The following is a 27,345-nucleotide window of genomic DNA, read 5'->3' on the forward strand; positions in this document are numbered from 1 at the left end:
AAAAAAAACAAAAACAGAAATAAAAAGTGCAATAAACACGTATTACCATGAAGCTCAAACTGCCTTCTGTCCCAGTAGCACATTCAATTAAATTAACTAAACAAAGTACAAGAAAAATCATAAAGCTGTTAAGAATCACATATCATGCAAAGGCTTCTGTCTCGGCTTTGCAAAGTCATAAACTATGCAACTTGATGCCAAAGAATGTAAAAGAGTATTAAAGGGAATTTTGTTGTAATTGTTTTTGTTGTATATGGAGTTCACCTTTTCACTTTTTCATGGTGAAACTTTAACATGCTTTAAGCTGAAATAAATTTTGTTTTCTTCTAGCCACGGTCTGAAAAAGTTCTTTTCTTGTCGTGGAATTGCAATTGCAGTTGAATATTTTTGGAAGCTTGGCAACAGAAACATCACTGTATTTGTCCCACAGTGGAGAACAAGACGTGATCCCAATGTCACAGGTGAGGCAAACTGATCCTTTCAGATTTCTCCTTTTCTAGATGTTTAATGAGTTGGCTTATAATTGCAGCACATACTACTTAGAGCAGGGCCATGTGCCTTAGGTAGCAGTTTTAAAAGCAAAATGGTAAATCTGTTGCACCCAGTAGAACATAAGTTGGAGTGTGTTACAGCATAAGAAGTACTTGGGGGAAGGATGGAAAGGTAACATAGTTGTTTATGTAGAAAGTTACGTTAGAGTTCATTATACATTACAAAAATTTTCCTGACTTTCTAAAAAGTAGGTTAAATCTGTCTTTCCATTAGTCTGGGCTTCTGCCTCATTAAATAATCTTTTCTAAAATGGTCACTTGATAAATCTGGGAACCCCCATATAGAGTGGGTTTTGAGCAGTCTATTTAATAGCTTAATATAAATTATGCCTGTTAATCGTGTGGTACTGCATGATTGACTGCAGGCCACATAGGAGAGCTTTGAGCTTAGCGAATTGTGCAGTAGTCCAGAGAAACCTAAGGTTGTTTCTTAGGTCAAGTAGGAGGAGTGGCGAGACTATGCCAGGCAGCTTAACACAGCAGCGGCTAGACACAAAAGGTAGATTGGGAGGAGAAAGGGTGAGTTCAGAGCTCACACAGCACTTAAACAGGAAGTGAAACTTAGTCACTGTTGAGGTGGAAATGGTAAGACCACACATTTCTCAAGTATCCCAACTTCCCTCATTTTGGAGAGCGTATTTGTCTTTTTTTTTTTTTTTTTTAAGATTTTATTTATTTATTTGACAGAGAGACAGCAAGAGAGGGAACACAAGCAGGGGGAGTGGGAGAGGGAGAAGCAGGCTTCCCACTGAGCAAGGAGCCCGATGCGGGGCTTGATCCCGGGACCCTGGGATTATGACCTGAGCCGAAGGCAGACGCTTAACGACTGAGCCACCCAAGCGCCCCATGGGAGTGTATTTGTCTTAACTGAGGGTGCTTGAGGACTGAGGCAGAGCCACTAATTTTTGCAATAGGATCAGTGAGAGGGTCTTGTGACCCCTCCTGTGAGCCCTCCATGCTGTGCATCTCTAGGACAGTAAAACATGGCGGGGGGGGGGGGTGTTCAGTCCAAGCCAGTGGTGAGTACTGTTGCAGGGGATACTCTCTTACCCTGAGCTTTTTCTTGCCCATTGACTGGTTTTCTAAAGTTTGGCTTTGACCCTCTTTTCTTCTCTGTCATGACCCACTCCCATGAAAATCAGTAAAGGTTCATGCAGATAACAGAGAGGTTGGATACAGTGCCAGCTAGAGGGATATTTTGACATACTCTTGGAATGGGGTCCACATAGGCCTTCCTTGGGATGGGGCAGAGCTGAGTGTCCCTGCCACTCCCTCTGCTTCCAGCCCTGTTTCCTGCCCCACCCCCACCCTCTTTCTGGGACTTGTGTCATCAGTCTCTCTGTCCTACTGCTTGTGATGTGAGTGTGAAAAAGTTCTGGATGGTAGGGTCCATTAAATACAGGTTTATGGCTTACTCTTAATTTCAGGAGCAAATGAGTTGAACTTTTTTATATTTAAAAAAATAGCTAAGATCAGTTTTTATGTTGTATTTGCCTTAGTATGTATGTTGCTTGATTTTTTTCCCCTTCCCAATGAGTTAGTCTTCTTGAGTCAGTAAAGGTTTTCCTAACTCTCCAAGTGAAACATTTGGGGGTACTTTTATTTATTTAAACATCTGGGAAGATAGCCTTTTTCTGAATGTGTATTCAACTTATTCCATGAACAGAACAGCACTTCTTAACCCAGCTCCAGGAGCTTGGAATATTATCTTTAACTCCTGCCCGGATGGTCTTTGGAGAAAGAATTGCTTCTCATGATGACAGGTACGAAAGGCTGTTTTCCTTCCTGAGGTGGGTGCGGGATGCTGAGGAGCCCACCACCTGCTCCATTGGACAGTTTGTGGTGCTCCTGTACCCCATGCATAAAGGGCTTAATAGATCAAGGGGTTTGAGAATTTTAATACTTATGGTCACTAGGGTTATATACTCAGTGGGTTATTTTTTTTTTGCCATATGGGTTTAGGAACATTACCTAAAATCTGTTTGGTTAGAATGTTTGTTTGTTTGTTTGTTTGTTTCTTAGTGATACATGACTGAGAATCCGTAAGTAAAGCAGACATTGAGTTCTCTTTCTTGGTGCGTACTAAAAGTAATGTTCAAGTGAGGTTTGTCTTGTCTTAGTGTGGCAGCCTCAAGAATGCTTTTCAAACGTTATCTGTCTCCTGCTGGTTGATTTTGGCCAGTGACTTAGTTTGTCACTGTCATACCTGAGCCCTCAGTATTTCTTCCATGTCATAAAAGATGGTCTCAGCTGACCCAAAGTATGACAGGAGTAAGCTGCATTTCTTAGGTTGGTGTGTCACTCAGAAGAAAGCAGGTGTTAGTGCATTGGAGACAGTAGGCTTTAATCTGCACCTTTTACATTTTTTTCTAAAAGCTTTACTGAGCACCAACCAAGTGCAATGCACAGAGCTAGGCTCTGGGAACACACATGATTCAGACACATTTCCTGCTGTAAGGAGTTTGTGATCTAAAGAAGAAGGCACACAAATAAATAATAGGGGGGAGTTCTGTTGTGGTTGAATAAGAGAAGGTCCCAGATATGACCGGTGGCATGACAGCCAGTTTTTCAAACCCTTCTCTTTGGAGGGAAGTCAATAGTAGCAACCCGACCAGTATCTGGGAACCTAAGTAGTGGCCTCTTTCTCTTTCCACTCCTGCATTCACCCCCTTTATGGTGTTCTGGCCTGAAGCTCTTAGAATGTGCTGGTGGTTTTGCCTCAGTATTCCGCCACAATGGTCCCCCCACGTTGAAGACAGTGCTTGGCTTATAACCCAAACTAGTGAATGATAGTCAGATGGGTGAGAGATGAAAAGAGGGGCTCAGGAGGGGGGGCACAGATTTGGGATGACAGGCATTCCTTCAGCAAAAGGTCCACAGGGCCTTCTCCTTGCCAGCCCCTTGCCCTTCTCCAGGCTGGAATGAGAGACCAGATCAGATGGGGAGAATCAGAGGTGATGTGAGAAAATAGCATGAGAGGAAGTGGAAGGGAGAACAGCACGTCAGGGTGGGGCAGGGCTGAGAAAGGACTGGGAGACCAGTCCCACTCCTCTCTGTGATACTGGCCTCAGACCCTGCAGTACTCGGGTAGAAGGGCAGGAGGGCTGCTGGACTCGTGAAGAACCTTCAGATCTCTAACACTGTAGCTGCACACCTGCAGAATTTCAAGGCATGTGCAAGTATGCAGACTAAATAAGCTTGTGCTTAATTTATGACTGGGTTTTTAGCAGACCTGGATCTATGTCTTGATTCATAGTACATGCACTCAGAATGCCTTACTATTTTTGTTAGTGCCTCTGAGCAAACCTCACCACTTACAAGTCATGCCAGCTAGGAGTAGTTTATAAAATATTCATTAATAAATCAAAGTGTTAATTCATACTTTCCAAGGCATCCTAAGACCTCTGAAACTAATGAGGCTTGTTTTTTAATTCCTTTGAAGTATTCACTATCACTAATAAAAGCAGTTGTTTGCACCTTTGATTCTAGTGATTCTCTTAATGTATTGTTTTGTCGTCTTTGTCTACATTGCCTTAGACAAATGCGGTCTCCCTGACTAAGGGAGAAAACTCAACATTATTATCCTCACAAATCTCTCATTAAGAGGGTTTGAGCGTGAATAATCTCCAGCGATGAACTAGAATTCTCAGTATTGAATTCTTACCCTTCTGTATCACCAGTGCAGCTTCGCATAAATGGCATTCGATGGATCTATAACTGGGGCTAAACAGAATGATAGTTCTAGACATCTCAAGTCTGAGCCGAAGATGTGAACCTGTGGGTTTTTGTTTTTGTTTTTTGATGCAAGGCTGACTGTACCAAGCATAGAACCAGAGTACTATAGCTTAGCAACCAAAACTTGAAGAGTGATTTCACAGGCTTGTCAACTCGAATTTATTCTCGACTTTAGTCCTCGTGCATCATCTGATGACCACTATCTATGATAATACAACTTTTCTAGAAAAATGTGTAAATCATGTTTGAGATCATTTTTAAAAAGAGAATAATACTGTATGAAAACCAAACCTTCATTTATAATTACACTAATAATTTCAGAGGTATTCAGTATTTCAGATTGATCTTCAGCTGACAAGGGCTTAACTTTTCTACCTCCTAGCCATAGTTAAATTCTCTGGTGATTTTCCTGTGAAGAGGAAATCCTTCTGTTTTCTTATAACATAGCTTCTGTAAGCCAGGAATGCCTGCTTGCCCATTTTAACCTCTTATATTACTATAGGTTTCTACTACACTTAGCGGACAAAACTGGTGGCATAATTGTAACAAATGATAACTTCAGAGAATTTGTGACTGAGTCACTCTCTTGGAGAGAAATTATTACAAAAAGGTAATATTTTCTTCTTTGTCTTTGGTTAAGTGTTTTTTGTTGTTTATTGTTTAGTTTTGTTTGGTGTCCACCTTGGCCCTGCAGAAAGCAGTATAGGGAACCAAAGTATCCTAAGACTGTCCTCCCCGTCCCCGTCCAAGACTCTGGCTGGCCCCTCTAGGTAAGTGGGGGTCCCAGTACAAAGCCGCAAAATCAGCAGGTGATGTGTGGGCATGCTGTGGTGGCTGCAGGGGGTCTTCGAGAGATCCGGTGTTCCCTGACAGGAGGCAAGAGGCATAGGTTTATGGCATAGTTAACCCTTGTTAACATAACAGTGTAGTGGAGCAGAAATGGCCTCCTAACTTGGCTTTGCCCTGATGCTGGGGGAGACTTTGGCAACTCACTGGGTGTCTGTGCTTGATTCAGCCATGAAATACGAAGGGTGGGTTTAATGACAGCGCTGTGATTCCAGTAAGCGGATGGAACCAAAATCAACCTGCTGATTGAGTTTTCACTTCTTGGGAGTGGGAAGAGTGTTTGTGCTTTTTAATCTGTGATGCTTTTCTTGATCATTTACTATCATAGTTTACTCATATATACTGAAAACGTGTTTGAATATCATCCAGAATAAAGTCAAGAGTTGAGCATTCACAGATGTGTTTTATTTGTGATGATACTCTGAATATGTCCACCTGCCTGAAAATCAGTGAACACTGGCTTCCAGGACTTCTTGTTAACAAGCATCATCTGATCGAGTTACCTTACAGCAACAGTCTGTGATGATGGCGCCAGACAGGAGGCCCGTATGCCACAAACCTAAAAACATAAATCAGCATACCTTGAGCTGTGTATAAGTAGTATGTAACAGGTATAACTGGAAATTTACCTCTGTTGGGGTTTCACAGTTGCCCCTTGTCTGATACTTGTATTTTGCAAAATCATTAGAGGATTTTAGAAAATAATTCTTTGCTGTAAGTGCTCAGGTGTGAGTTAATTACTCTGTGCATTTTGACTCACATGCTGTTAATAAGCTGTTGGTGAGAGCTGAACTGAGAATTGGTCTTTGACCTTCTGGGCACAGTTAACAAGCCATTAATCTTCTAGGACATGTTTCTGTTGGATCTTTGCCCTGGACTCACTGTCAGTATTTATTGGACACTCATCTGTGTATGAAAGGTCTAAATGCAGTCAGGACTCATGTTTCTATACCAACCCATTTCTTTTAGAACTCACAAAACAAGGCAGAAACCAAGGTCTAGACAACAAAAACAAGCACTTGACTTTTTTTTTTTTTTTTTACATCTTGCTGAGATTTACTAAATCATGCTGAACTGATCTCACATTTTCTGTCCTCATAGATCATATTGTTTTGTTGTTTTAAGAGGTTTTCTTCAGTGGGTTTGCCTGTAGACACAACTATTCAAAACAAAAGTAAAACCTTTGTTGAGCCCCTGTTGTGTCCTAAGCTGACAGTCTTTAAATCTTGTTTTCAAAGTTGTATTAGGAGAAGCTGCTTCCTAAGCCCAGATAAAAAAATCTGTAAGTCTCAATAAGAAATGTGAGGGCCAACTGATAAAAGTTTCCTACTTTATTGAATTTGTATCCAAGAGAGAAATACAGATGGTTTAACTTGGATGTTGTTTTTTTCCATTAGGCAATTAAGCAGCCTTATGATTTTATAGGTGACTGTTGCCTTGGAATTAGGTGGCCACTGCTACTTTCTTCTCAGTTCCTGCAGCAGTAAAAGCTTCATGTTTTCTCCAGCATTGTAATCATACTCTGTGTTGTAGATTGCTTCAGTATACCTTCGTTGGGGACATATTTATGGTTCCTGATGACCCTCTGGGAAGAAGCGGACCTCGATTAGAAGACTTTCTTCGGAAGGAAGTCTTCCTTAGGTATTTGCTTTTTCACACTGTTTTGTATTTACAGACTTGTTTCAGTTCTTTGTGCTTTAGTGTAGGTGATGTCTCTGAAGGACTAAAGATGGCACTTTTAAAATTTTTATTAGCCTTAGACTTAGTGCTGGTGTAATATATTTGAAAACTAATCAAGCACACACCTTAAAGAGCAGATTTTCATTTGTGGTCCTTTTGGTTTTAATCCTAGGAGAGGATGGGAGCCAAACTTCCTGTAGGTCTAAAAAAATAAGCAGATTTTGCTGGTGCTCACTTATTAGCAAATGCCACTTAGGTTCGTTTTGTACGTGTGAATTTCCTTCTGTATTCATTTTCCAAAGTCATTTGCTTTTTTAATTTCTTGTGCTCCTATTAATTTACTTACTATTCAGGAATCACTACCTGGGGAACTCTCTATCTCCACTGAATGGAGAAGCCAGTATTTCATACTCATCTGAAATTGATTTGATAGTTTAGGTTTTCTTTGTTGTAGTTTGGGTTTTTGTTTTGTTTTTTTTAAAGATATGTTGCTAGTGGTTGTTTCTGTTTTCAGAATTCTCGGGTAATGGACACTGTTAACTAGAGTATTTGTGTGCCCAGCTGGCAGACAGTATGACCCGGTGACAGCTGATCTGTTTTATTTATAACCGGATCCCTTCGGGGTTCTAGGTTTGGATTTGGGGGTAGTTCATATAGAGGTACTTTTACAGAGGAGACCAGCGAGATTTCAGCTCCCTGGTCTTAGAAATCATTTCTCTTTTGAGCCTTTGGGTTTTATTATATAGACGAGGGCTTACTTCCCAAGGTTCTGCTTCTCTTCCCAGACCAAGGGAATGGCGGCCATTTTAACATCTGCTGAGCGTCGTTGCATCTCCGCTGGGCTTTTAAGACCCAGTGCCTGTGTGCAAGCATCAAGGCCCGTGGGTCAGACTTAATGGAAAGAGCGTTCTCTGGCTCCTTCCACACCTCAGCAGCCTGGCAGCAGGGTCCATCCTGCCTGCACACCTAATCGCTCTTTACAGTGTGTTAACTAATTGAGTAAGAAGTTAATAACAACCCCTCACAGAGGGTCTAACTTGGGATTTCCAGTTAGTTAAGCTTTTGCAGTTGGGAAAAGTGTTCAGCCAGCCCATTTCTCGCCTGCAAGTCCGAGTCACCTGGGAAGCTTCTTAATGAGACATATGCCCTTTATGCGTGCGCGCACACGCATGCACACGCACACACACACACACTCACACCCATGAACATACAGGTTGTGGGTGCCAGCACCTCGCCCAGACCGGGGGCCTACCGGAACCAGAAGTGGCTCCTCTCCCCAAAGGAGTCCCTTTTTCTAAGCCCTTCCAACCGGGGCCCCACACAGAATTCGAGTCTCCAGAAGAGTGAGACCCTGTTACGTGTGTCTCTTGAAAGCTCCCAGGTGATTCTGGCAAACCCATGCTTAGGGCCAACAGTTGGCTGGGGTCAGTTCTCGCAGCTACAGACCTGGGAGGGTGGGGTAGCTGGTGAAGAGCTATCACTCCCCATCATGACCAGTCGGGAGGTGGTGTAGGCGCCAGCCCCGTGGACCCCTCCGTGGGCAGCTTGCCTTCAGAAGCCGTGGAGCAGCACAGCCTCAAGGTCACCAGCAGATCTTTTTTGACAGGTTTCTCATTTCTCTTATAACCCAACTCACCAGACTCACTCTATTCACAGAGATATGCAGCCCCTACTCAATGCCTTGCCAAATGTGGGCATGTTTGACCCCAGCTTCAGAGTCCCTGGCACCCAGGCAGCCAGCACCAGCCACCAGCCTCCAGCCCGGCTTCAGGGCGCTCCACCCAGCCACTGGCTTCCTCAGCAGCCCCGCTTTCCAGTTCTGCCGAACCTTCCCAGTATGCAGCAGAGCGTGCCCATGCCGGCACAGAGGTCTCCTGCAGAAACCAGCGAGCTGAGGGAAGCCCTTCTGAAGATCTTCCCTGACTCTGAGCAAAGACTGAAAATCGACCAGATCCTTGCGGCCCATCCGTACATGAAAGACCTGAATGCACTGTCTGCCATGGTGTTGGACTAAAGGTCACACTTTAGCTTGTGTCTGCACGTGGCAGCAGGAAGCGACATAATGTGAAGAGACCGATTTCCCAGTGGAAATTCTGTTGTAGTGTATAGAAAAGAAAACAGATGTTTTGTGTATAAAAAAATCTGGGTTTTCAAAACCAGCTTTTTCTATATATAAATAATGCTGCTATTACAGATTTAACATTTTCTGTAAAAGGAAAGTACATTTTCTGCCTGTTCAGAACTGTTTAATAGCAGTTACTCTTGAGTGTATTTACATTTTTATGTTTTTTAAACTATTTTCCTTAAAGCTGAAAATATTGACAAATGGATATGATTAGCTTTCTAAATAAAAAAAAAAAAAGAGTTGCTTTTTTAGGGAAAGCAAGATCTCTCAAAGTATATTTTCTTGAGATGACTATGTAACGTCCACTAATATGAAGTGTGCTCACCACTCCCCAGCCTCCTCTGCCCTCACGCCTGGAATTAGAGTCCCAGGAGTAGGTTTTGCTCCTGTGGGTCTTTTGTTGGAGCCATTTGTGAGAGGGGGCAGGTGGTGCCACTAGATGGCACCTGTGCCTAGCCATTGTGAATGACCAGGGCTCAGTTAGACTCCCAGAATGTCAGGGCAAGAAGAAATTCTAGAACTCCTGCTAGAACTCCTGTAGTCCCACCCTACTTCCCCTCCCACCCTGCAGAAGAGGGAGCTGAGGCTCAGCATGCTCGCCTCCACACACGCCCAGGTCCGCAGCTGTGGAGCAGCTGGGCAGGAACCAGACTCCTCGTCCAGTGCTCTGACACGTTCACCAGGCTGAGGCCTCGCTATACCTGGCCTGACTCTAGAAGTCATGTCTTAGCCTCTGAAAATAATAGCGGGATGTGAGGAAGATCCATGAAGAGCCCCGTTGTTACCATAATTTTGTGTCCACAGCCTCCATGCGAAGTCTGTGCAGCTTTGCCAAAAAGTGGTTTTCTATTCTCAAGAATGACCCAAGCCAATAAATAGCATTAGTAGCTGCCGTGGGGGCTCAGCCCCTTATTTATTTATCTTGTGTTTGTCTTTTTAGTGTTCTCCTCAGCCGTCCTTCCAGTGAGTCTATCTCAGCATTGGTATCTTGGTATTGTGTTTTCAGCGTTGCTCAAATTCTGTGTCAGTGAAGTTCTTTTCCTGGGTAATTACACTTAACATCTTTACTGTTCTCTGGACTTTCAAAGGGCTTTGTATTTTCTACCTGTTCTCTCCCCAGGCTGCTCACCGGCAGTTTCGTGTGTGCCCTGGGGGTCGTGCCCCTCCCAGCCCCCAGAACAGCTGCTGAGGACTCGGGGCGGTCTGTTCTTCACGGTGAAGGGACTTTGTTGGCCGCGAGCAGAGCTGGTGGCTCCCCAGGAGGCTCCCTCCCCGTGTGTATGACCCCTCCTTCCCTCAGGGGATGAATCCAGAGTCCTCCAGGTGGCTGGACTTGCATTTCAATCATGTTTTTCTCTCCCGATGCCTTTAAGATGCCTCCCAATGAGGAACTGGTTGTCAGCTGCCACTTTGGGGCAGGTGGCCAGAGTCACCCACCCAGCTGTGGATGTGGAGGTGGGAGACTTGAGGTGGGCAGGAAGTGACTCAATCGCAGCCCATGTGCCTCGGCTTCAGAACTGGTGGTTTGTTAAAGTGTGGCGGACGTGTGAGGGCTAGGGCTGTCTTGCAGTGACTCTGATCTTCTGGGTTGAGGTTTGGTCTGACAGCCTTGCCAATCCAGTATTTCTCCTATTTGCAGAGAAGGACCCAACAGTAAACCTTGCTGGCCCACGCTTAGCCACACAGGTCTTCCTGGAAGGGGACTGGGCCTCCAGTGACGCCAGGTGGGGCTGGCTAGGCCAGGGGTTCCAGAGTTTTCCTGGGCTCTAGAAGTGACTTGACCCTTGACCTTTGGGTTATCTAAGCCTCTGTATTCTTAGTATTGTTTCTGAGGGCTCTACCTGCCCCTTTCCTCTTTCTAGGGTATGGGAAGGAAGGATGCAGGAAATTAAGTGGGTTAATTACTTCCCTTGATAAATTACAACATAACACGAAAGTCACAGTTCTTTCTGAAACTTGAAAATTAAAACTCCATCTTCAAACCATTAAAGAGTCATTACTTGTTCTCAGCCTTCTCTTAATACTAGGCTCAGTGTTGACGCTACTCAAATGTTTCTTCATGGTCTGCCCCCAGCAGTCGATTTCTGAACCACCTTGGTGGTGTTGGCAGCAAAGCGCCTCCTCCTGCAACTCCTTGGGCGTTCGTGTGTCGTGGCTCTGCTTCCTGCACTCCCTGGCATTCCTAGAAGAAGGGGGCTGGGCAGGGGGTGCCACCTCGTTCAGTAGACGGGCGGGTGTCTGCTCCTCAGAGAGAGGTTGTCCAGGGTTAGAGAATTAAGTAGATGGTGATACAGGATGGTTCCCGGGCCTGCCTTCTGCCCCAGGTCCTGGCTGCCTTCTCTGGGGGAAAAAAACCTCGTTTGACCTTTCTGTCCAGTAGCCTGTGTTTGAGACCCTGTAGGCTGAGGGCGAGAAGACAGGGAAGGCATCTCAGCCATCCTGGATGACGGCTCAGCTTTGTCTGGCAGGCTCAGCTGTGGCTTGGCAGAGTTGCCAGGGACTCAGGCCTGTTGCAGCTTTTGGTTTCTGAGAGGAGGCCTGGGGTCTTGCTTCCTTAGGCTTATTGTGGCCCTTGTGGAATCCGATTCACGGAGAAAGCCATGCTCCCAAGCACCCTCTTCCATCACAGGAAATGCCCCGGGCCCTGGGCCCCCCTGAGTTTGGGCCTGGGCAGGCACCATTCTCTCTCAGCTCCCAGCCTGGCACCTCCGAGATGTGGCCTTCCTACTTGGAGCTCTCCACCAGCACTGCCATGTCCTCTCCTGCCCTCGTTTCTGTGTCCCTGTCCTCTCCTAACCATGGTCTGTTCCGTCGGCCACGCGGCTTCATGCCATTTGTTTCTTCATGATCAACCTTCCTGTTATTCCCCGTTATTACAGTTCAGACCCTATAAGAACGTCACCTGATTTCTCCTAAGAACCTCTCCATGCATTGCTGCTCTCCCTCACCTTCCCACTCTTCCTGTTTGGCAAACTTGGCCTTCATCCCACTGCTTGGAAACAGTCTAGAAGTCACCGGGGGCCACGAAATTGCTGAATTCAGAGGTCTTAGTCTTCAGTCTTCATGTCCACACTCAGTGACCAGACTATTTTGATATTGTTGCCCTTATTTTCCCCATTCTCTGAGATTTCCCTCCCAAATGTTCTTCATTCCTTTCTCTTCTTTTACTGGAAGGCCAGTCTGATTTTCTTTCTTGACAGGTGGTTCTCAAACTTTGGACCAGCCATGGAACTCATGGTGGGGAGGGCAGCTCTTACTAAAAATTGCAGTTACTGGATGCAGCCCACAGAGCTGTTTATTCGGTGGCCCTGGAGTAAAGCGTGGAAATCAGAGACTTCAGCAAGCTCCCTGGGTGTTTTCCACGCAGGCTGTCCAGGGACCACATGGTGAGAAAGTGCACTCACCCTTAGGGCTCACTAACTCCAGCTTTCGTCCTCCCTAACTTTCCTAGCTCCACGTGTACCTCCTGGGCAGCGACTTGTAGTCCCACCGCTAGGCCTGCCCTGCAGGAACACGTTTCTAGCTCAGCAGGGAGCCCTGTGCCTTCCTCAGACTCAGTCCCCAGGCCCTCCACCTGCATCTGTCCCTCACTCTCCATCCCCACCCCACCTGCCACAAAGTCCCCTCCATCCACCCTTGTCCGTGGGTGGCGGCCCCTGACCAGTCAGCCCACCCCTCCCTCCCAGACTCCACAGTGCTCCCAGATTTATCTTCCAAAACCACATTGCTGGTCACACTCTCATCTCTGTTCAGTGATCTTCAGTGCCTCGTGACCAGAGCACCAAGCTCAGCCATCCCCAAGTGTAGTCTCTGTGCTGTCCGCCTCATGGCCACGTGTGACTGCCCACTTGGAATAGCCCTTCGCTGGACGCTCACTGCAGCCCACACACATTTCCTCAGTTACCTGTGGGCCCCTGCCTCTGCGTGCACCTCTTTCCTCGGCTAGAGATCCCCTTTCTCCCAAATGGCTTCCCCCTGAAAGGCCCAGCCCGCGTCCTGTTTGTACCCTTGCCCATGCTTCTGCCCAGAAGCAACCGCATGGCGCTCTGTGACCCACAGCACTTGTGTCTGGCTTTTGGCACTTGCCGCGCTGGCTGGTGTCACCACAGCTGATTGTGTACTGTGTCTCACCTCCCTTTCTAGACTGTGAGCTCCTCGCGGGCAGGGACCGTCTGTGTTCACTCTTTGTATTTCCCATGGCACCTAGCACAGTGCCTTGCACTTAATAGGTGCTCAATAAACGTCTGCTCAATTGAACTGGACGACAGTGCCTTCTTGACTGCGGTATCTGGCAGCCGATAAGACCTTCAGAAGTCCCACTGTCGGCATTTGCACCAGGGCCTCCACTGCTCCGCTGCAGTAGACCGCGGGTGGGGTGTCTGGCTGGCTTTCCCCTTCCCTCCGAGGCTCCCAACACCCCATGCGGTCCAGGGTGGGCCCCGGACAGGCTGAGCCAAGCAGTGTGCTCTCACTTCTGCCCGCGAGTGGGCCAGGGGCAGATACCTGGCCCAAGCTAGGCCAGTCAGAGCCACTCCTTGGGCCCTAACCCCCCTGCCGGTGGGTCTGAGGAGTGTCCTGCCCGGATCTGTTGGAGGCCATTTCCCGCCGCAGGGGGAAGCTGACTATGGTAGAGAGGTAGGAGCAGGACAGCGAGATTCCTGGGCGGGGGTGCCAGGCTGCTGGTGTTGTGGGAGCGTGATGGCACCCATGCCCTTCCGCAGCTATCGAGAAACGCACTTCCCTTTGCTTAAGCTAGGTCAGGTTGGGTTTACAACCCTTGAAATCAAGCGTCTTGAGTAAAATGGGTATCACGGCCCCTAGACTCAGCAGATTAAATGGGAGAGGCTCATATCTTTAGAAAGATCCCAAAGACTGGTGCAAACAGAACTTAGGAGTGTTCACCCCAGTCAGAAAATGGTGGTAAGAGGCTGACAGTTTCTGATGTGTTTGAAACTTTCCCTTCCACCTCCAGGAGAGCGCCGCCCCCACCTTCAAGCAGGCTGTTTCCTGCGGCCGCTTTCCTTCTCAACATCCCCACTTCCTCTTGGGGCTGTCTGGAAAAATCCCTGATGTGAATTTCTTTGTTCAGTTCCCCGGCTGGGCAGACACCAGGCCTGTCTGTCCGGAGTCAGACCTTCCCATACCGTTCCATGTCCCCACTTGTCAGATGGGCGTAACGGAACCACACGTCCTACTCCAGGGGCACTGTGCAGAAGAGGTGTGTCATACCCGTGACGCGTCCGTGACAGCAGTGACATTCAGAGCCATCACCGTGGCCCTGATCAGTAGCCCCTCTGGGACACCCACTACTGTTCACACCCTTGCAGTTCGCCCCTCATCTCCTAACCAAAGGTCCAAGAGCTTGTCTCCAAATGCTCAGAGAGCTTGTCCTCCAGATTCCGGATGCTCTTCTGTCCCTGCCGACTCACTGGGAGTGTGGACCACACCTCCCTCAGAGCCTCAACAGGACCATGGAAGTCCAGCGAGAGAGGGCACTGCTCCTAAAACCTAGGCACCCAGGAGGGCCCCCCAATCTCACCACCAGGGAGGGGGAGAGGGAAGCGTGGCCACGGGATGCGTGAGTGGGAAGACCCCGACAGCTGGTGCTGAGCACTCGCCACGCCTGGTTCTGTCTTGTTACCCTCACCACACTCCTCTGAGGTCTCTGGGAAGAGCCGGAGCACGGGGCTACTAAGAGATATGCATGGCCAGGATTCGTCACCTTCCCCAGAAGTGACGTGGCAGCCAGAATGGTGCCTGAGACGGACCCCCTGCCCCCACCCAGGGAACAGAATCGAGGGCCCGTGACCTGGGTCCAGGCTGTCAGGCTGCGGAGCAGAAAAGCTGTGGAAGGAAGCTGCCTCCCCCGCCCCGCCCCTTTCCGTGCAGCGGGGGGGGGCCCACGCCCAGCACTGTTCCTGTGGGAGGGCACCAGGAGCAGTTTCCAAAAGGAAAAGTTGACCAGCATTGTCCGGAGTGAGCGCATGTGTGCATCATACCCACCTTCCATTTCACTTAGGGTGACGCAGATCAGTAAAAGGACCCTGGGTGGGTTTTGAAACCTGAAAGAAGCCTTTTTCACAGCTCCAGTCCTCTGACATTGTGGTTCCAAGGTGGGCGGCAGTGACTGGCAAGCAGGGATTTGCCAGAAACAGGGCAGAAGTGCCTACAGCCAGTGCTGGAGCTGGAAGCCCAGGGGCCCTGGGACTCCTTGACTTAGCCCCGCCCACTGGACTCCAGCTTTGGGGGCTTTCCTTCCCACCCCCACCAAGGCCCCAGGGAGCTCTGCCGGGCCCCACAGCCTGAAATGCAGTCTGGGGTCAGCCTGGGCAGGCCCTGCCCTTCCCAGTCCTGTTCCCAGAGAGGAGGAGGCCGCCCTGAAGAGAATGCGCTTGTCTGCGCGCCTGTCTGGCTCCAGCTTCCGTCTAGAGTTTCACCCACCAAAACAGGCTGCAGGAAGGACAGGGCCTCCCACCGCCGGCCAAGGAGCTGCAGCCGCTGCTGGGCCCCCATGCCTTCCCCAGACCAGAGTGGGCCTCTCCCCTTGCCAGCCCAGCACAGGCCACTGGTCCCCTCCAGGATGGGCGGGGTGCTGTGCTTCCTCCCAGTGTGGGGCTCAGGAGCCCGACGCCCCGCTAGTAAGGGGCTGAGATGGGGCAGGAGTCTCCGACACCCACATCCTTCTCTGCCTGCTTCTGCTTCCCACCCCTTCTGTGATTCCATCTCCTCTGTTCACCAGCGGCCCCTGAGCGGCTGCTGCGTGCAGGGGACAGTGCTGGGGGCAGGGGGACAGCCAGATGGCCCCCTTTCAAATCCCAGCCTGGCCTCGTGGGCTTGCGCCCAGCGCTGGCCCTTCTTGCCATGTGACCTTGAGAAGGTAACTCAGCCTCAAGGTCTGTTTCTTCATCCGAGTGGAGGTGACGCTGCTACCCTTGGAGCTGGTGGTTTGCAGCCCTGGCTGCACATTCGGATCACCTGTAGGGAGAGCTTCCAAAACGCTCGCGGCCAGGCCACACCCCAGACTATGGAGATCTGAATCTCTGTAACTACCCAGGTGGCCCCAGGGTGCCCTCAGATTGCGAACCAACACCCTCCCGGAGAGTTGCTGCAGTCAGAATGAAACCCTAAGAAGCAGGCCCAGCCCCTAGGCGAGTGCTTCTCCTTCCTGACCCCCACCGCTAGGAATGCACCTCGAGGGCCTGGCAGTGCCCCTCACGATGCATGGCACTCCGGTAAGGCTTCCTCCTCAAGGCCTCATCTTACCTTTGGTGTTTTCCAAACCCAAGATGCTGCCGAGGCAGGACACCACGGGGAGCACTGAGCCAGGGGAGCCCAGAGGAGCCCCTCCCAGGACTCTCGTGTTTGCAGGACTGACCTTGATTTTCCCCTGCCCTCGGCCCAGCTGTGTATCATTCACTCCCTGGCAGAAGCTGGCTCCGATCACATCCCGGGACAGTTTCTGAAGAACAAACGGGAGGGGCGCCTGGCACCCATGAAACATGCAAGCTACTCTCCGCCAAACCCGCGCCATCCCGCTGTCCATCACGCACAGCCCCAGGGACCCCAGTCGCCGTCCAGCAGAGCGCAGAGGGGGCCTGGGAGTCCAGAGGGGGCAGTACACACCGTGGGGAAGGAGAGGAGTCATCCAGCCTGGGAGAACGCCTATTTCAGGCCGGCTGAAAGAGGCTGGCTGGCTTGGGTTCCCACGACCATCAGCCATTAGGTGAGGCAAGACTCAACTCCAGATCTTAATCCAACGCCGGTTCTCTTCACTGCCTCCCTGGAACAGTGTTTTCCAGTGACACATGCAAGTGCACCCCCGGCCCCGGAGCATTGACATGGAGGACTGGCCTGAGCACCAAGTGCACAGGGAGGTTCCCCTGAAGTGGGGATGTTGGATAGTGACTGCCCGAGTCCCCTGGTTCCTCGGTCCCATATCCCCGGCCCTGGGAGGGCACCTGGGAGAGCTGCTGGGAAGAGGCCTTCCTCCACCACAGAGATGGCCTTGGCAGAGGTGACGGTCTCCCTCCGATGTTCCAGCACCCAGGCCTGGGTCCATCTGCTGCCCTGAAGCTTGTTTCAACCGAAACAAGCAAAGCTAAGGCTTTGCATCCCCATATCACTGTTACCATAATCCCCAGGAAACTCTGCATGATGGGGCCTGAGAACCAGCCCCAGCAGCAAGTGACTCTATGACAAACCCCTTTCCAGACTGGAGATCAGGCCCCTTCTGTTTGGTCTTTTCAGGTGTCCCTCACAGCTACCCCCAGTCCCAGCCAGGGCTGTTCACCAGCCTCTTACTAGGACCGAGCTCCACCACAGCCGGTGGGTAGAGTAGTTATCCCATCTTGCACATGTGGAAACTGAGGCAGAGCCATTCTGTGACCTGCAGAGCCAAGACTCGAAGCCAAGCCTCCACACTCGGTCCCTCCTGCGATGGCTCGTGTCCACCAGCTCATCCACCGACGTCAGGCTCTAGTCAGACCTGCCAGATTCTGAATTTCTGGTGGGAGGAGGGCTGAGGGCTGGAGGGCCAGAGAGCAGAAGTGTGAGTGGGGTGACTGGGAGGCAGCCAGTGGGGACAGGGGAGCTATGGATGGGGAGGAGTGTCCCTGTCAGAGGAAACAGCACATGGAAAGGGAGGCCAGGTGGAGGGACTTAGGAGAAGGTCAGGGAGGACGGTCTGGCCCTCCATTTCTAGCCTCCTTGAGGGGCCAGCACTAAGGGGCCAGCCAGTCCTGTCACCTGAGACCAAAATCCCATGCCCTTCCCTGGTATCAAGAAAACGCCTCCTCCCATCCCTTTCCCCCCGTGGGTCTGCTTCTCTGTAGCAGACCCGGCTTCCCTGCTTCTCTGTGCTTGCAGCAAAAATGGCCACGCCAAACCTCCCTGGCCTCACTGTTCCAAACTGCACCAGGACCAACTACGATCACCGTGTACCATTTCCACGTTACAGGAGGTAGACTCTGAGGAGTCAGCTTGTATCAAGCGGTCCACTCCTAGCCAACCTGCTATGGCCCAGGTGTGCAGGGGCAGGCCACAAAATGAGAACAACCACAGCTCGCATGTATGATCTCCTAGCACGTGCCCAGTAGGACTGTGGGAAACGAGGTACACACTAGGGGACTCTCGCTGAACCGACGTAACAACCCTCTGATGTTACAAGGGTCACCCCTGCTCCGAGTCCAGAACTGCCAAGTCCCACACCTGGGCGGGGCCGCCCAGGACCAGGGCTGCTCCAGCTTTAAGCAAGACACATGCACCACAAGCTGTGACGAGGCCCCAGGGAGGTGGGACACTGAGATGATGAGGGGTGACAGCTGGGGTGCTCCAGGAGCAAGGAGCTGATGGCCCAAGAGCCAGGGGAGGCACCAAGGAGGTGCCTAAGAGCAGAGCTTCGCAGGGATATTTGGGGACGTGGGTTACCAAAGAAGGCTCTCAGGAGGGAGAAGGAGGGAAGCAGGAGGGGCCAGGGACAAAGCTAAACAAGGACGCAGTCTCAGCACAGCTGGCTTTCGCTGACCCCCCAGGAGGCCATGGGGCATGAGAGGCACTGGAGTTAGTCGCCCCTTGCCACAGCTGTGCAGCGTGATGGTCAGTCGCGGAGCGTAGCCGTCCACACAGGCAGCCCCACTGCAGGCATCAGCCAACACTTGCGGCCACAGGTGGACACGCCGGCCCAGCCACGGGGTGTGGCTGTGGCACCACCACATCCCTTTGGACGTAGCCCCGGCAGCTCTCAGCACCCATGTGGTCATGATGTCTGGGAGGGCGTTCCAAGGGACGTCAGTGGGACGAGTTCCTGCATCTGGTCCCAAGGCCGTACCTGGCTCTCATCATCTCCTTTTCGCATGACCCATGCTGAATTCTCATCCCCCTGCTGGCCTAGGTGGCTTGTCTGCTGGGGGACCCAGACCCTCAACTCCGCAGGGACTCATGCCCTCTGTTGGCTGTGCTTGCACACTCCCAGTTAAAACTGGGCATGGCAGGTCAAAGTGGGGCTCCGGTGGATCTGGGCGCCAAACGTGTGCCTCCCTCCCCCTGGGATGTGGCAGAAGTCCCCTCTGCTCTTGATGGGCAGGGTCCCCCTGCCACTGTGCCTGCAAGCCTCTGGGCACACAGGGCCCAAAGTGACCATATGGAGGCCATAGCCTGAAGTCGGTAAGGCTCGTACTGTGTCCCCGATGGAAGCACCATCCCCCGTGGGAGCCAGGACCTCCAGATTCAAGAGCAGAAAGTTGCGAGGACAGGAAGCCCTGAGTCCTCAAGTGCTCACTGGAAGGAACGGGGCCATAATGACTTCCATCCCTTGGCTCCCAGACCCGTCTCCTCTGCCTGCGGAGTAGCTTTTGCTTCAAGGAGTACACTGCATCCGATACAGGACAGCTCCCCGTCCTGGCGGGTGACATCACCAAGCTCGCACCTCCCCCGTGCTCTTAAGAGACCATTCCACTGCGCTGTCAGGATGAAGCTTCTGGTCGGGCAGATGGGCAGGACAGTGGCCGCCACGGGCACGTGCTCACTTCTGCTCCTTCTTTGCTGCCAAATGAGTCCCTTGGCCTGCAGGAGGTCTTTGCTGAGGGATCTCTGACCCTAGGACAGTGGTGCCGGCTGAGACTCTGCAGGCAGGGAAGGCAGACCCTCACCTCCCCCAGCGCAGTCTGCGTGGGAGCAAGCACCCGAGACAATCTAACTCTCCCCGAGTCTAATCTCGCTTAGACCTGAAAAGGGTCTCTTTGATGTCTTAAATGGGGGAAAGAAGGAACAAAACCAGGTTTAATCTCTCACAAGGCACTCTGCTATGCATGCTATTTGGGAACACGATTTAAACCAACCAGGCCAGGGCCAGGGTGTATCCCCAGTAAATGGGGCAACTCTCCTCTTGGAAAGACATGGTGCTTCTGTCTTCCAAGCACTGGGCCAAAGTCTAGACACCAGTCAGTCCTGGTTCTGGCTCTGACCAGGCTTCACAGAGGTTTCTTGGAGGAACCCTGCCCCTCCCTGGGCCTGCGTCCCCATCTCAGGATGAGGGGTGGAGGGCTGACCTCTGAAAGCTCTTCTTCCATCTCCAACCTTTCCTATTTCTTGGAATCTTTTTTTCTTATCCAGAGCAGAGGAGGCCAAGAGCAGGAAGAATAAGGTGAGGCTTCCTTAGAAAACAAACCAGGAGTTTCTTACAAAGTGAGATGCATATCTACCCTATGACTCAGGAATTCCACTCCTAGGTAATTACCAAAGTGGATGAACACATATGTCCACAAAAAGACTTGTACAAGAACATTTACAGCAGCCTTATTTCTAATAGCAACCTAGAAGTAACCCAAGTACCCAAGAGGTAAATGGATAAACTAATTGTGGAATGTTCATATGATGGAATTACTCAGCAGGTACTCAGACCACACTCCTCTGACTCTACAGACAGACACAACAGCATGGACAGATGGGTGAAAAAAGCCAGACATGAGTACACACTGTATGATTCCATTTATATGAAATTCTAGAACAGGCAAAACTGCTCTATGGGAATGGCAATCAGAAAGCAGTGGGTAAGGGGAAAAGACAGAGGAACCTTTCTGGGCTGATGGAAATGTCCTATATCTTCTTTGAGTTCCGGTTATACAGATGATATAGGTATACACAACTGTCAGAACATAGACTGAAAAATTAGGATCTGTGCGTTTTAACGCATGTACATAATGCCTTAATTTTAAGAAGTTAATTAAACTAAAAAAGGAAGAGAAAGAAAACTAGCCACACAGGGAAGCTGGTCCTGGCTTTCCAGCCGAGGCCTGCCCCAACCTCTAAGGAGCTCGTTTGTCTTGTTAATGTTTAGCAGTTTCCAGGCCGGGGACCAAGGGTCCTACCTAGCCACTTTCACAGGCCTGTCATTCAGGGAGGAGACCCTAGGGGTAGAGATGAGGAGGGGGGAGGGAGGACACAAGGAACAGCTTATAAGTTCCTCAGCTACAGCCCAGGAAAAGGGCTCATTTATTCTGTGAGCATTCACTGAGCATCTACTATGTGCCAGACACTGTGGTAGGCACTGGAGATACAGCAATGAGCAAGAGACATGGTCCCTACCCTCATGGAGCTCTCTGGCAGAGACATTGAACAATTAATCACTCCAACAAGCACCTCACCCCCGGGCCACGATCTGAGAAGGAGAAGCACGGGGAGCTCCAAGATCATATGCCTGGGTTTCCCCCCTCGCCTGTGTCCAGGAAGGCCTCTCAGGGGCCATGAGTACAGAACTGGGTTCTGAATGATCAGAAGATGTTAACCAGGTGAAAAATACAAGTGAGAGCATCCCATCCCAAAAGCCAGAGCAGAGAGAACCTGACACAGGAATTACAAAATTAGCTGTCTAGGAGAGGGCAGGTGATCAACAGCAATGGTGGGAAGGTACAGCATCAGGCACCAAAGTCACTGTAGGTGTGGGGACCTCAGGGGCACTGCGCATAGAGGGCCCTTCTGCATAGAGGGGATTGTTGCCCTGAAGGACTGCAGGCCTAGAGTTGCCCTATCATCCTGCATTTTTTTAAAAGATTTATTTATTTATTTGAGAGAGAGAGCATGAGGGGGGGCGGGGAGAAGGAAAGGGAGAGAATCTCAAGCAGACTTCACGCTGAGCATGGAGCCCAACGTGGGGCTCAATCTCATAACCCTGAAACCATGACCTGAGTCGAAATCAAGAGTCAGATGCTTAACTGCCTGAGCCACCCAGGCACAAGCCCCCATCATCCTGCTTTTCAAGAAAACCTAGAAATCTGGAGTTTTTAAAATGTAAATGCAAATCAATTTTTAAATCTTGATTCCATGGGGCGCCTGGGTGGCTCAGTTGGTTAAGTGTCTGCCTTTGGCTCAGGTCATGATCCCAGGGTCCTGGGATCGAGCCCCACATGTGGGCTCCCTGCTCAGCGGGGAGCCTGCTTCTCCCTCTCCCACTCCCCCTGCTTGTGTTCCCCCCTCGCTGTGTCTCTCTCTGTCAAATAAATAAATAAAATCTTAAAAAAAAAAATTAAATTAAAAATAAAAAATAAATCTTGACTCCATTTTTTATATCATTTCTATAAATTCAAAGCAATCCCAATCAAAATTCCAGCAGGATTTTTTGTAAATTTTGCAAGCTGGTTATAATATTTATACAGAAAAGCAAAGGACCTAGAATATCCAAAAGGAATTTTGAAAAAGAACAACAAAGAAGACTCACAGTACCTGATTTCCAGATTTAGTATAAAGATCAGAATTAGGACATTATCTTTTGGCAAAAGGACAAATTCACAGATCAATGAAATGGAAGAAAGCGTGCAGAAATAGGCTCACATATATATAATCCATTATTATTATTATTATCTTTTTCCAAAAGTGCAAAAACAACTCAATGAAGAAAGGATATTCTTTTCAGAAATGATATGTCCATGTGACAGACCCCCATGACCCTCACTTCCTGGTCATGTAAGTCTCTCTCCTTGAGTGTGGGTGGGACATATGACTTGCTTCTAACCAACGGAATATGGCAAAGTGATGGAATGTTGCTCCCATGACTGTTACATTTTATGGAAGTCCATCCTGCAAGCACTTGCCCCAGAGAATCTCCTTGCTGGCTTAATGGAATGAGCAGTTATGTTTGGAAAGTCCATGTGACTAGGATCTGCCTCTAGTTTGGCCAGCAAGAAGCCAGGAAGGAATTGAATCCGGCCAACAACTTGGAATGAACTTGGAAGCAGAGTCTTTCCAGTCAAGCCTCCAGATGAGAATGCAGCCCAAACAACACCCAGATTGCAGCCCAGTAAAACCCTAAAAAGATACCCCAGCTAAGCTGTGCCTAGACTCCAGAAAGAAAATATGAGATAATAAAACATGTGTTGTTTTAAGCCACTAAGTTTGTGGCAATTTATGATGCAACATAGAAAAGTAATAAAATTCATAAGCCAAAAACGAATCACCACCAAATGTTATACCATACATAAAATTTAACTCAAAATAGATCATAGGTCTAAATGCAAAACCATAAACCTAATAGAGGGGGGGAAATAACTGAACACGGGTATATTTGGACAGGCAGTGGCCAAGATGGGAGCCATGGGGTGAGTGGGAGCAGTGACGGAGAGAGAGCCCAGTGGTGGTCCACTAGGACCTGAGGTCAAGGCAGCCTGAAATAGCATGGAGGCAGCCACAGCCTCAGCTCCAGGATCTCTGGTGGCATCTCTGTTCACTCTGGTCTCTTGCTCCCAACAGCCCAGTGGCTCTGTATTCTCTAGTCTGGTCCAAACCTGACTGGCTTAGCTAATGCCACCCCCATGGGTCAGAGTCCTTTGCCCCAAGCCCTTCTAAGCAGCTTAGGGTGCCCTGTCCTGGCAGAGCTCACCCCAGGTCTAATTCGTTTCCACCCCTGTGCACACTCAGCCATCGCCACTTCCTGGCGGGGCCACGGGAGGGACACTATGCAGGTGCAGTGATGGACACATCTGAAAGTTGACTGGCTTTCTCGGCCTCGACCTCCTCTGCTGCCCACAAGGGCCCAGTGCCTTCCGTGCCCACACTCCACGGTTCCCTGTGGCCCTCCAGTGCCTCCTATGTCATCACAGCTTCAACCACCAGCTCCTGCCGGGCTGCTGGGACTGCAAGCCCAGTCCAGCCACAATTGCCCACAAGCCCCAGCTGAGGAGGCTGGAAAGCGACTCTGCAAGGACAGGTGTGGGGTGGGTGCAGAAGGCTCCCTGGGAAATGCAGGGCCCATCTTCTAAGAAGAGCCTCCAGGGAAATAGGCAGCACAGCCCTGAGTCACCACAGACGACCGGTGCCAAGGGACCTCCGGGTGGCTTTAAGTTCACAAGCATCTATGTATGCCAGAGCCGTGCAGGGACCAAGAGATGGGAAAACTTTCAAGTAAACAAACAGGATGGCTCGTGATCCAAGCGAGTGTCAGCAGGGCCCCCTAGCAACATCCGTGCAGGGAGGTGCAAAGGGGTGCTCTTCGAAACCAGAGCCCAGTGGAGGGTGCTGGGCACCCAGAGTAAAGGAGGGTTGAGTTCTACGCTGCCTTGGCTGACCCCCAGATCAGTCCCTGGCACAGCCCCCAGCAAGCCCCTCCTGTGTTCTTTCCTCTGTGGACAGAGCCACCAGGGACTGTGGGTGGGGACAGGGTGGGGTGGGGACTGTGACTTCTGGAATGTCCAAAGGACACCAAAGCTGTTTCAAGAATTGCAAAATGTAAATCTCAGCTTCTTTTTGTCCTGCAGTGCCGTAAATGTGCCAATGTCTTCAGCAAGCTAGAAAAGTAGAGTGAAGAAAACTGGGACGGCGCAGAAGGGCTACGCCGGGCAGCCAACCAATTTATGCCCAGAAGGGGAGATGAAAACCTCTGAGGAAAGATGGAGGTCCCATGCCCCCCCCCCCAGCACCTCTGTGGCTTGTCACCAGATGTAGGTTGCTACGGTGATGGGGAGGGAAGGTCCAACTGAGCAGACCATGAAAATGTCTCCAGGGCAAGAAGTTGGGGAGAGTCTATTTGCTTGTTCTGTTGTGCACGCAACAAGTTTTTTCAACTTATATTCATTTGAGGTGGTTTGAGGATGTCACACTGCCTCACCCTAGGGCTGACCAGGGGCCACCAAGTGCCTAAGTCCTAATGTGACAGGTGACAAAGGTGACCCAATATATAGGGGGCTCCATCCTGGGAGGCTTCCTAGGGAAGAAACATGTGGGAGTGGGTCTGAAAGGTTGCAGTGACTCTGGGGGGTGGGGCATGCAGCAGGCCAGAGCACTCCCAGTGGCGGTGGGACCAAAGCCTCTGCAGGACTTAGCAAGCTGTGTCCAACAGAATGGGGAGAAACCGAAGGGTCCCCCAGCCAGCGGGAAGGGCTGCCAAGTGGACCAGCATCAGACAGAGAACCAGAGTCTGAAGTTCATCTTGCTCCAGTGGCTATTGGTACCTGCCCTTGGCTGCCACCCACTGCGGCGTCCCCTGCCATCCGGAAGCTCATTGACATCCCTGGAGTCTAGCTGGGACTGTCATCCAGGACAGTCTCATGTGGCCTCACTATGTGGCCTGGACTTCCTCGCAACGTGGTAGCTGAGTTCTAAGGACAAGCATCCCAAAAGAGAAGGAGCAAGGAGGAAGCTATATTGCTTTGTTTAGGCTTCAGAAGTCACACAGAGTCACTTTGGCCATTTCCTATTGGTCAGGGCAGTAATAAAGATCTAGTGGGGCCACATATAGGAAACCTAGACTCTACCTCTTGAAGAGGAGCATCAATGCCATCTTGTAAGAGCATGGGGGAATGGAGTGTCAATATTGGTGCCGCTATCTTTGGAAAAGAGTGACTACCTCCCAGAAGCAAGCAAAATTTATTTCAGCCTTGAAGGATGAGCTGGAGTTAGCCAGGTTATGGGAAGGAGCATTCCAGGCAGAGAGAACAGCATAAGGAACAACTCTGAGGTGTTCTGCATATCTGAGCACCGAAGAGAAGACCTGTGTTCTTACAACAAGGGTGCACAGATACAGAAAGTGAGGCTGGAAAGGTAGGCAGGGCCAGAGTGTACAGGGCTCCGGAAGCCAGAGCGGGTTTAAGTGAGCCTAAGGGCACTGTGAGGCCACCAAGTGACATGATCAAGTGGATATTCTACAACGCTTAAAGCGCTGCCGTCTGGAAAATGGGTTGGAAGGGGTAGGAGTGGATGAATGAAGAGATGGTTCTGAGAACCCAGGTGCCTGGGAACAGAGGAGAGAGGATGATCCCCTGGCAGAGCCGTGGAGAAGGCAAGGTGGGAGAAGGCGGGGTAGACTGGCAGGTGGTGCAGGCACAGAGCTCTCTCCGAGGGGAACACGAGCCAATGTGAGCAAAGAGCCGGCCGTTAGAAGCCCCCTGATGTGCTGATGGAACCTTATAAATTACCAAGAACAGATACAAATCCTCCTGAGGCCCTCAAGGTAAACATCATGTTTCTCGGCACTTCTAAACGACATGTCTTGGTCCTTCTAAATAAAATACAATCCATTTGGAAACTCTTTTGGCCAAGGTTGCCAAGATCCAATACCAGCCATGGTTTCGTGGTTTCTTCCCCAGCCTGGGGTCATCCGAGGACTCCAGGACTCAGCTACCTAGGATCTAGCAGGCAAGGCCCCGCTTCTCAGCTGGGGTGTCCCATGCTGGAAATCCGGGTTCAGAATGGAGAGACCCATTGGAAGATAGATGTCTCTAGGCCCAGCCCCGCCACAGGAGTGTGGCTGGTGCTGCCAAAGACAGGATATCCCAACATCGCTGCCACCCAAAGACCAGCCACTTCTTGGTGCTGAGTTCCTACCATGTGGAAAACTGTTATTTTCCCCAAACTCCAGCTTCTCGTGTTGGGCCCTTCCCTGTTCCTCCTTCAAGGCCCACAGCCCGTCCTCTCCCCACCTGAGCTAGCCAGTGCAGTTCTGCCAAAGGGCCCCCGTGTTCATAAGCAAAGCCTCTCTGAGATCTGCCTGGAAACCAGCCAAGCCACTCGTTTCTTCCCCTGGGCTTAAGGTGAGTCACAGGCCTGACCTCCGCATTCCGGAGTGGGGGTGGGGGGAACGCTCTGACAGTCTGCGGTGTTGACAGCAGTGGAGGGCAGACCCCAGGGACACGTTTAAGTAAATCATTCAGTCTCCCCCCCAGTGGAGGGAAGGGATGGCCTGACTTGTCTCTGAGGGCCCCTCCAGCCCTGCTGCTCTGACATTCCAGGTGAACAGAGCTGCATGCGGCACCCACCCCTCAGCACCGAGGGCCCCCCCCCCCCCATCCCCAGGCCTGCCGGGCGGAGCCTGACAGACAGGCCCGCCAGCTCCTCCCAAAACTGCAGACAGCCACCGCCTGGGGAGACAACAAAGGCCGCCTTTTCTTGCCTCCCCACATGTGCTTCTAAAACAAAACCCAACATGCTCTTCACAGCCACCTGGTTGCCCCTCCAGGTCGCCTGATGGATGCCAATGAAACCTTAAGGATCCCGGACCTTCAGGACCTGAAGCTAGCCAGAAGCCAAGGGCTGATCTGGAATGTGGATGAAGGGGGTGGGTTTTAAGACCCTAGGCGCTCTAAGTCACCAGGCTCTGACCTGGTGGGAGCCAGGACAGCAAGGGGCTTCACCAAAGCTGGGGGAAGTCCAGCCCAGCCTCCTTGCTAGGACTGACTCGTGGGGCCCTGCGTGGGCTCCGAGGTTCCAAGCGGCCTCTACATTTACAGCCCAAGGTGTCTCTCTTCTCTTGACCTCCCGTCTGTCACTGTCACCTCCCTCTAGGGGACTGCTTTTTCCTGTATGTGCTCCCACGCCACCCTCAACCAAAAGCCACGCTCTCCCTTTCCTGCCACCGCCTGGGGCTGGGGTCTGGGGCGGGGGCCGGGGTCAGGGCAACGCCAGCAGGCTCAGACTCTGTCTTGGGAC

The 27,345-nt window shown here is 50.6% G+C and overlaps 1 protein-coding gene across 3 annotated transcripts in view; it reads left to right on the top strand.

Moving 5' to 3' along the window:
• The window catches only part of N4BP1 (NEDD4 binding protein 1), a 50,203-nt gene extending 37,009 nt beyond the window's left edge, over positions 1-13,194 (top strand). The window contains exons 3-7 of one of the 3 annotated variants that reach the window (XM_045891153.3): positions 331-461; positions 2,218-2,314; positions 4,789-4,896; positions 6,666-6,773; positions 8,469-13,194. In XM_045891153.3, the coding sequence (XP_045747109.2) occupies positions 331-461; positions 2,218-2,314; positions 4,789-4,896; positions 6,666-6,773; positions 8,469-8,826 (802 nt within the window). In that variant the 3' untranslated portion in view covers positions 8,827-13,194. Of the gene's footprint in view, positions 1-330; positions 462-2,217; positions 2,315-4,788; positions 4,897-4,950; positions 5,057-6,665; positions 6,774-8,468 lie in introns of those variants that run through there. The other 2 variants (XM_064580996.1, XM_045891154.3) reach the window with 2 other exon arrangements.
• Positions 13,195-27,345: the final 14,151 nt, after the last annotated feature.

The sequence above is a fragment of the Mirounga angustirostris genome, unplaced genomic scaffold (assembly GCF_029215605.1).
Source record: "Mirounga angustirostris isolate CCGP_5_RB_7025 unplaced genomic scaffold, mMirAng1.0.hap1 SCAF_16, whole genome shotgun sequence".
In the NCBI taxonomy this organism is placed as follows: domain Eukaryota; kingdom Metazoa; phylum Chordata; class Mammalia; order Carnivora; family Phocidae; genus Mirounga; species Mirounga angustirostris.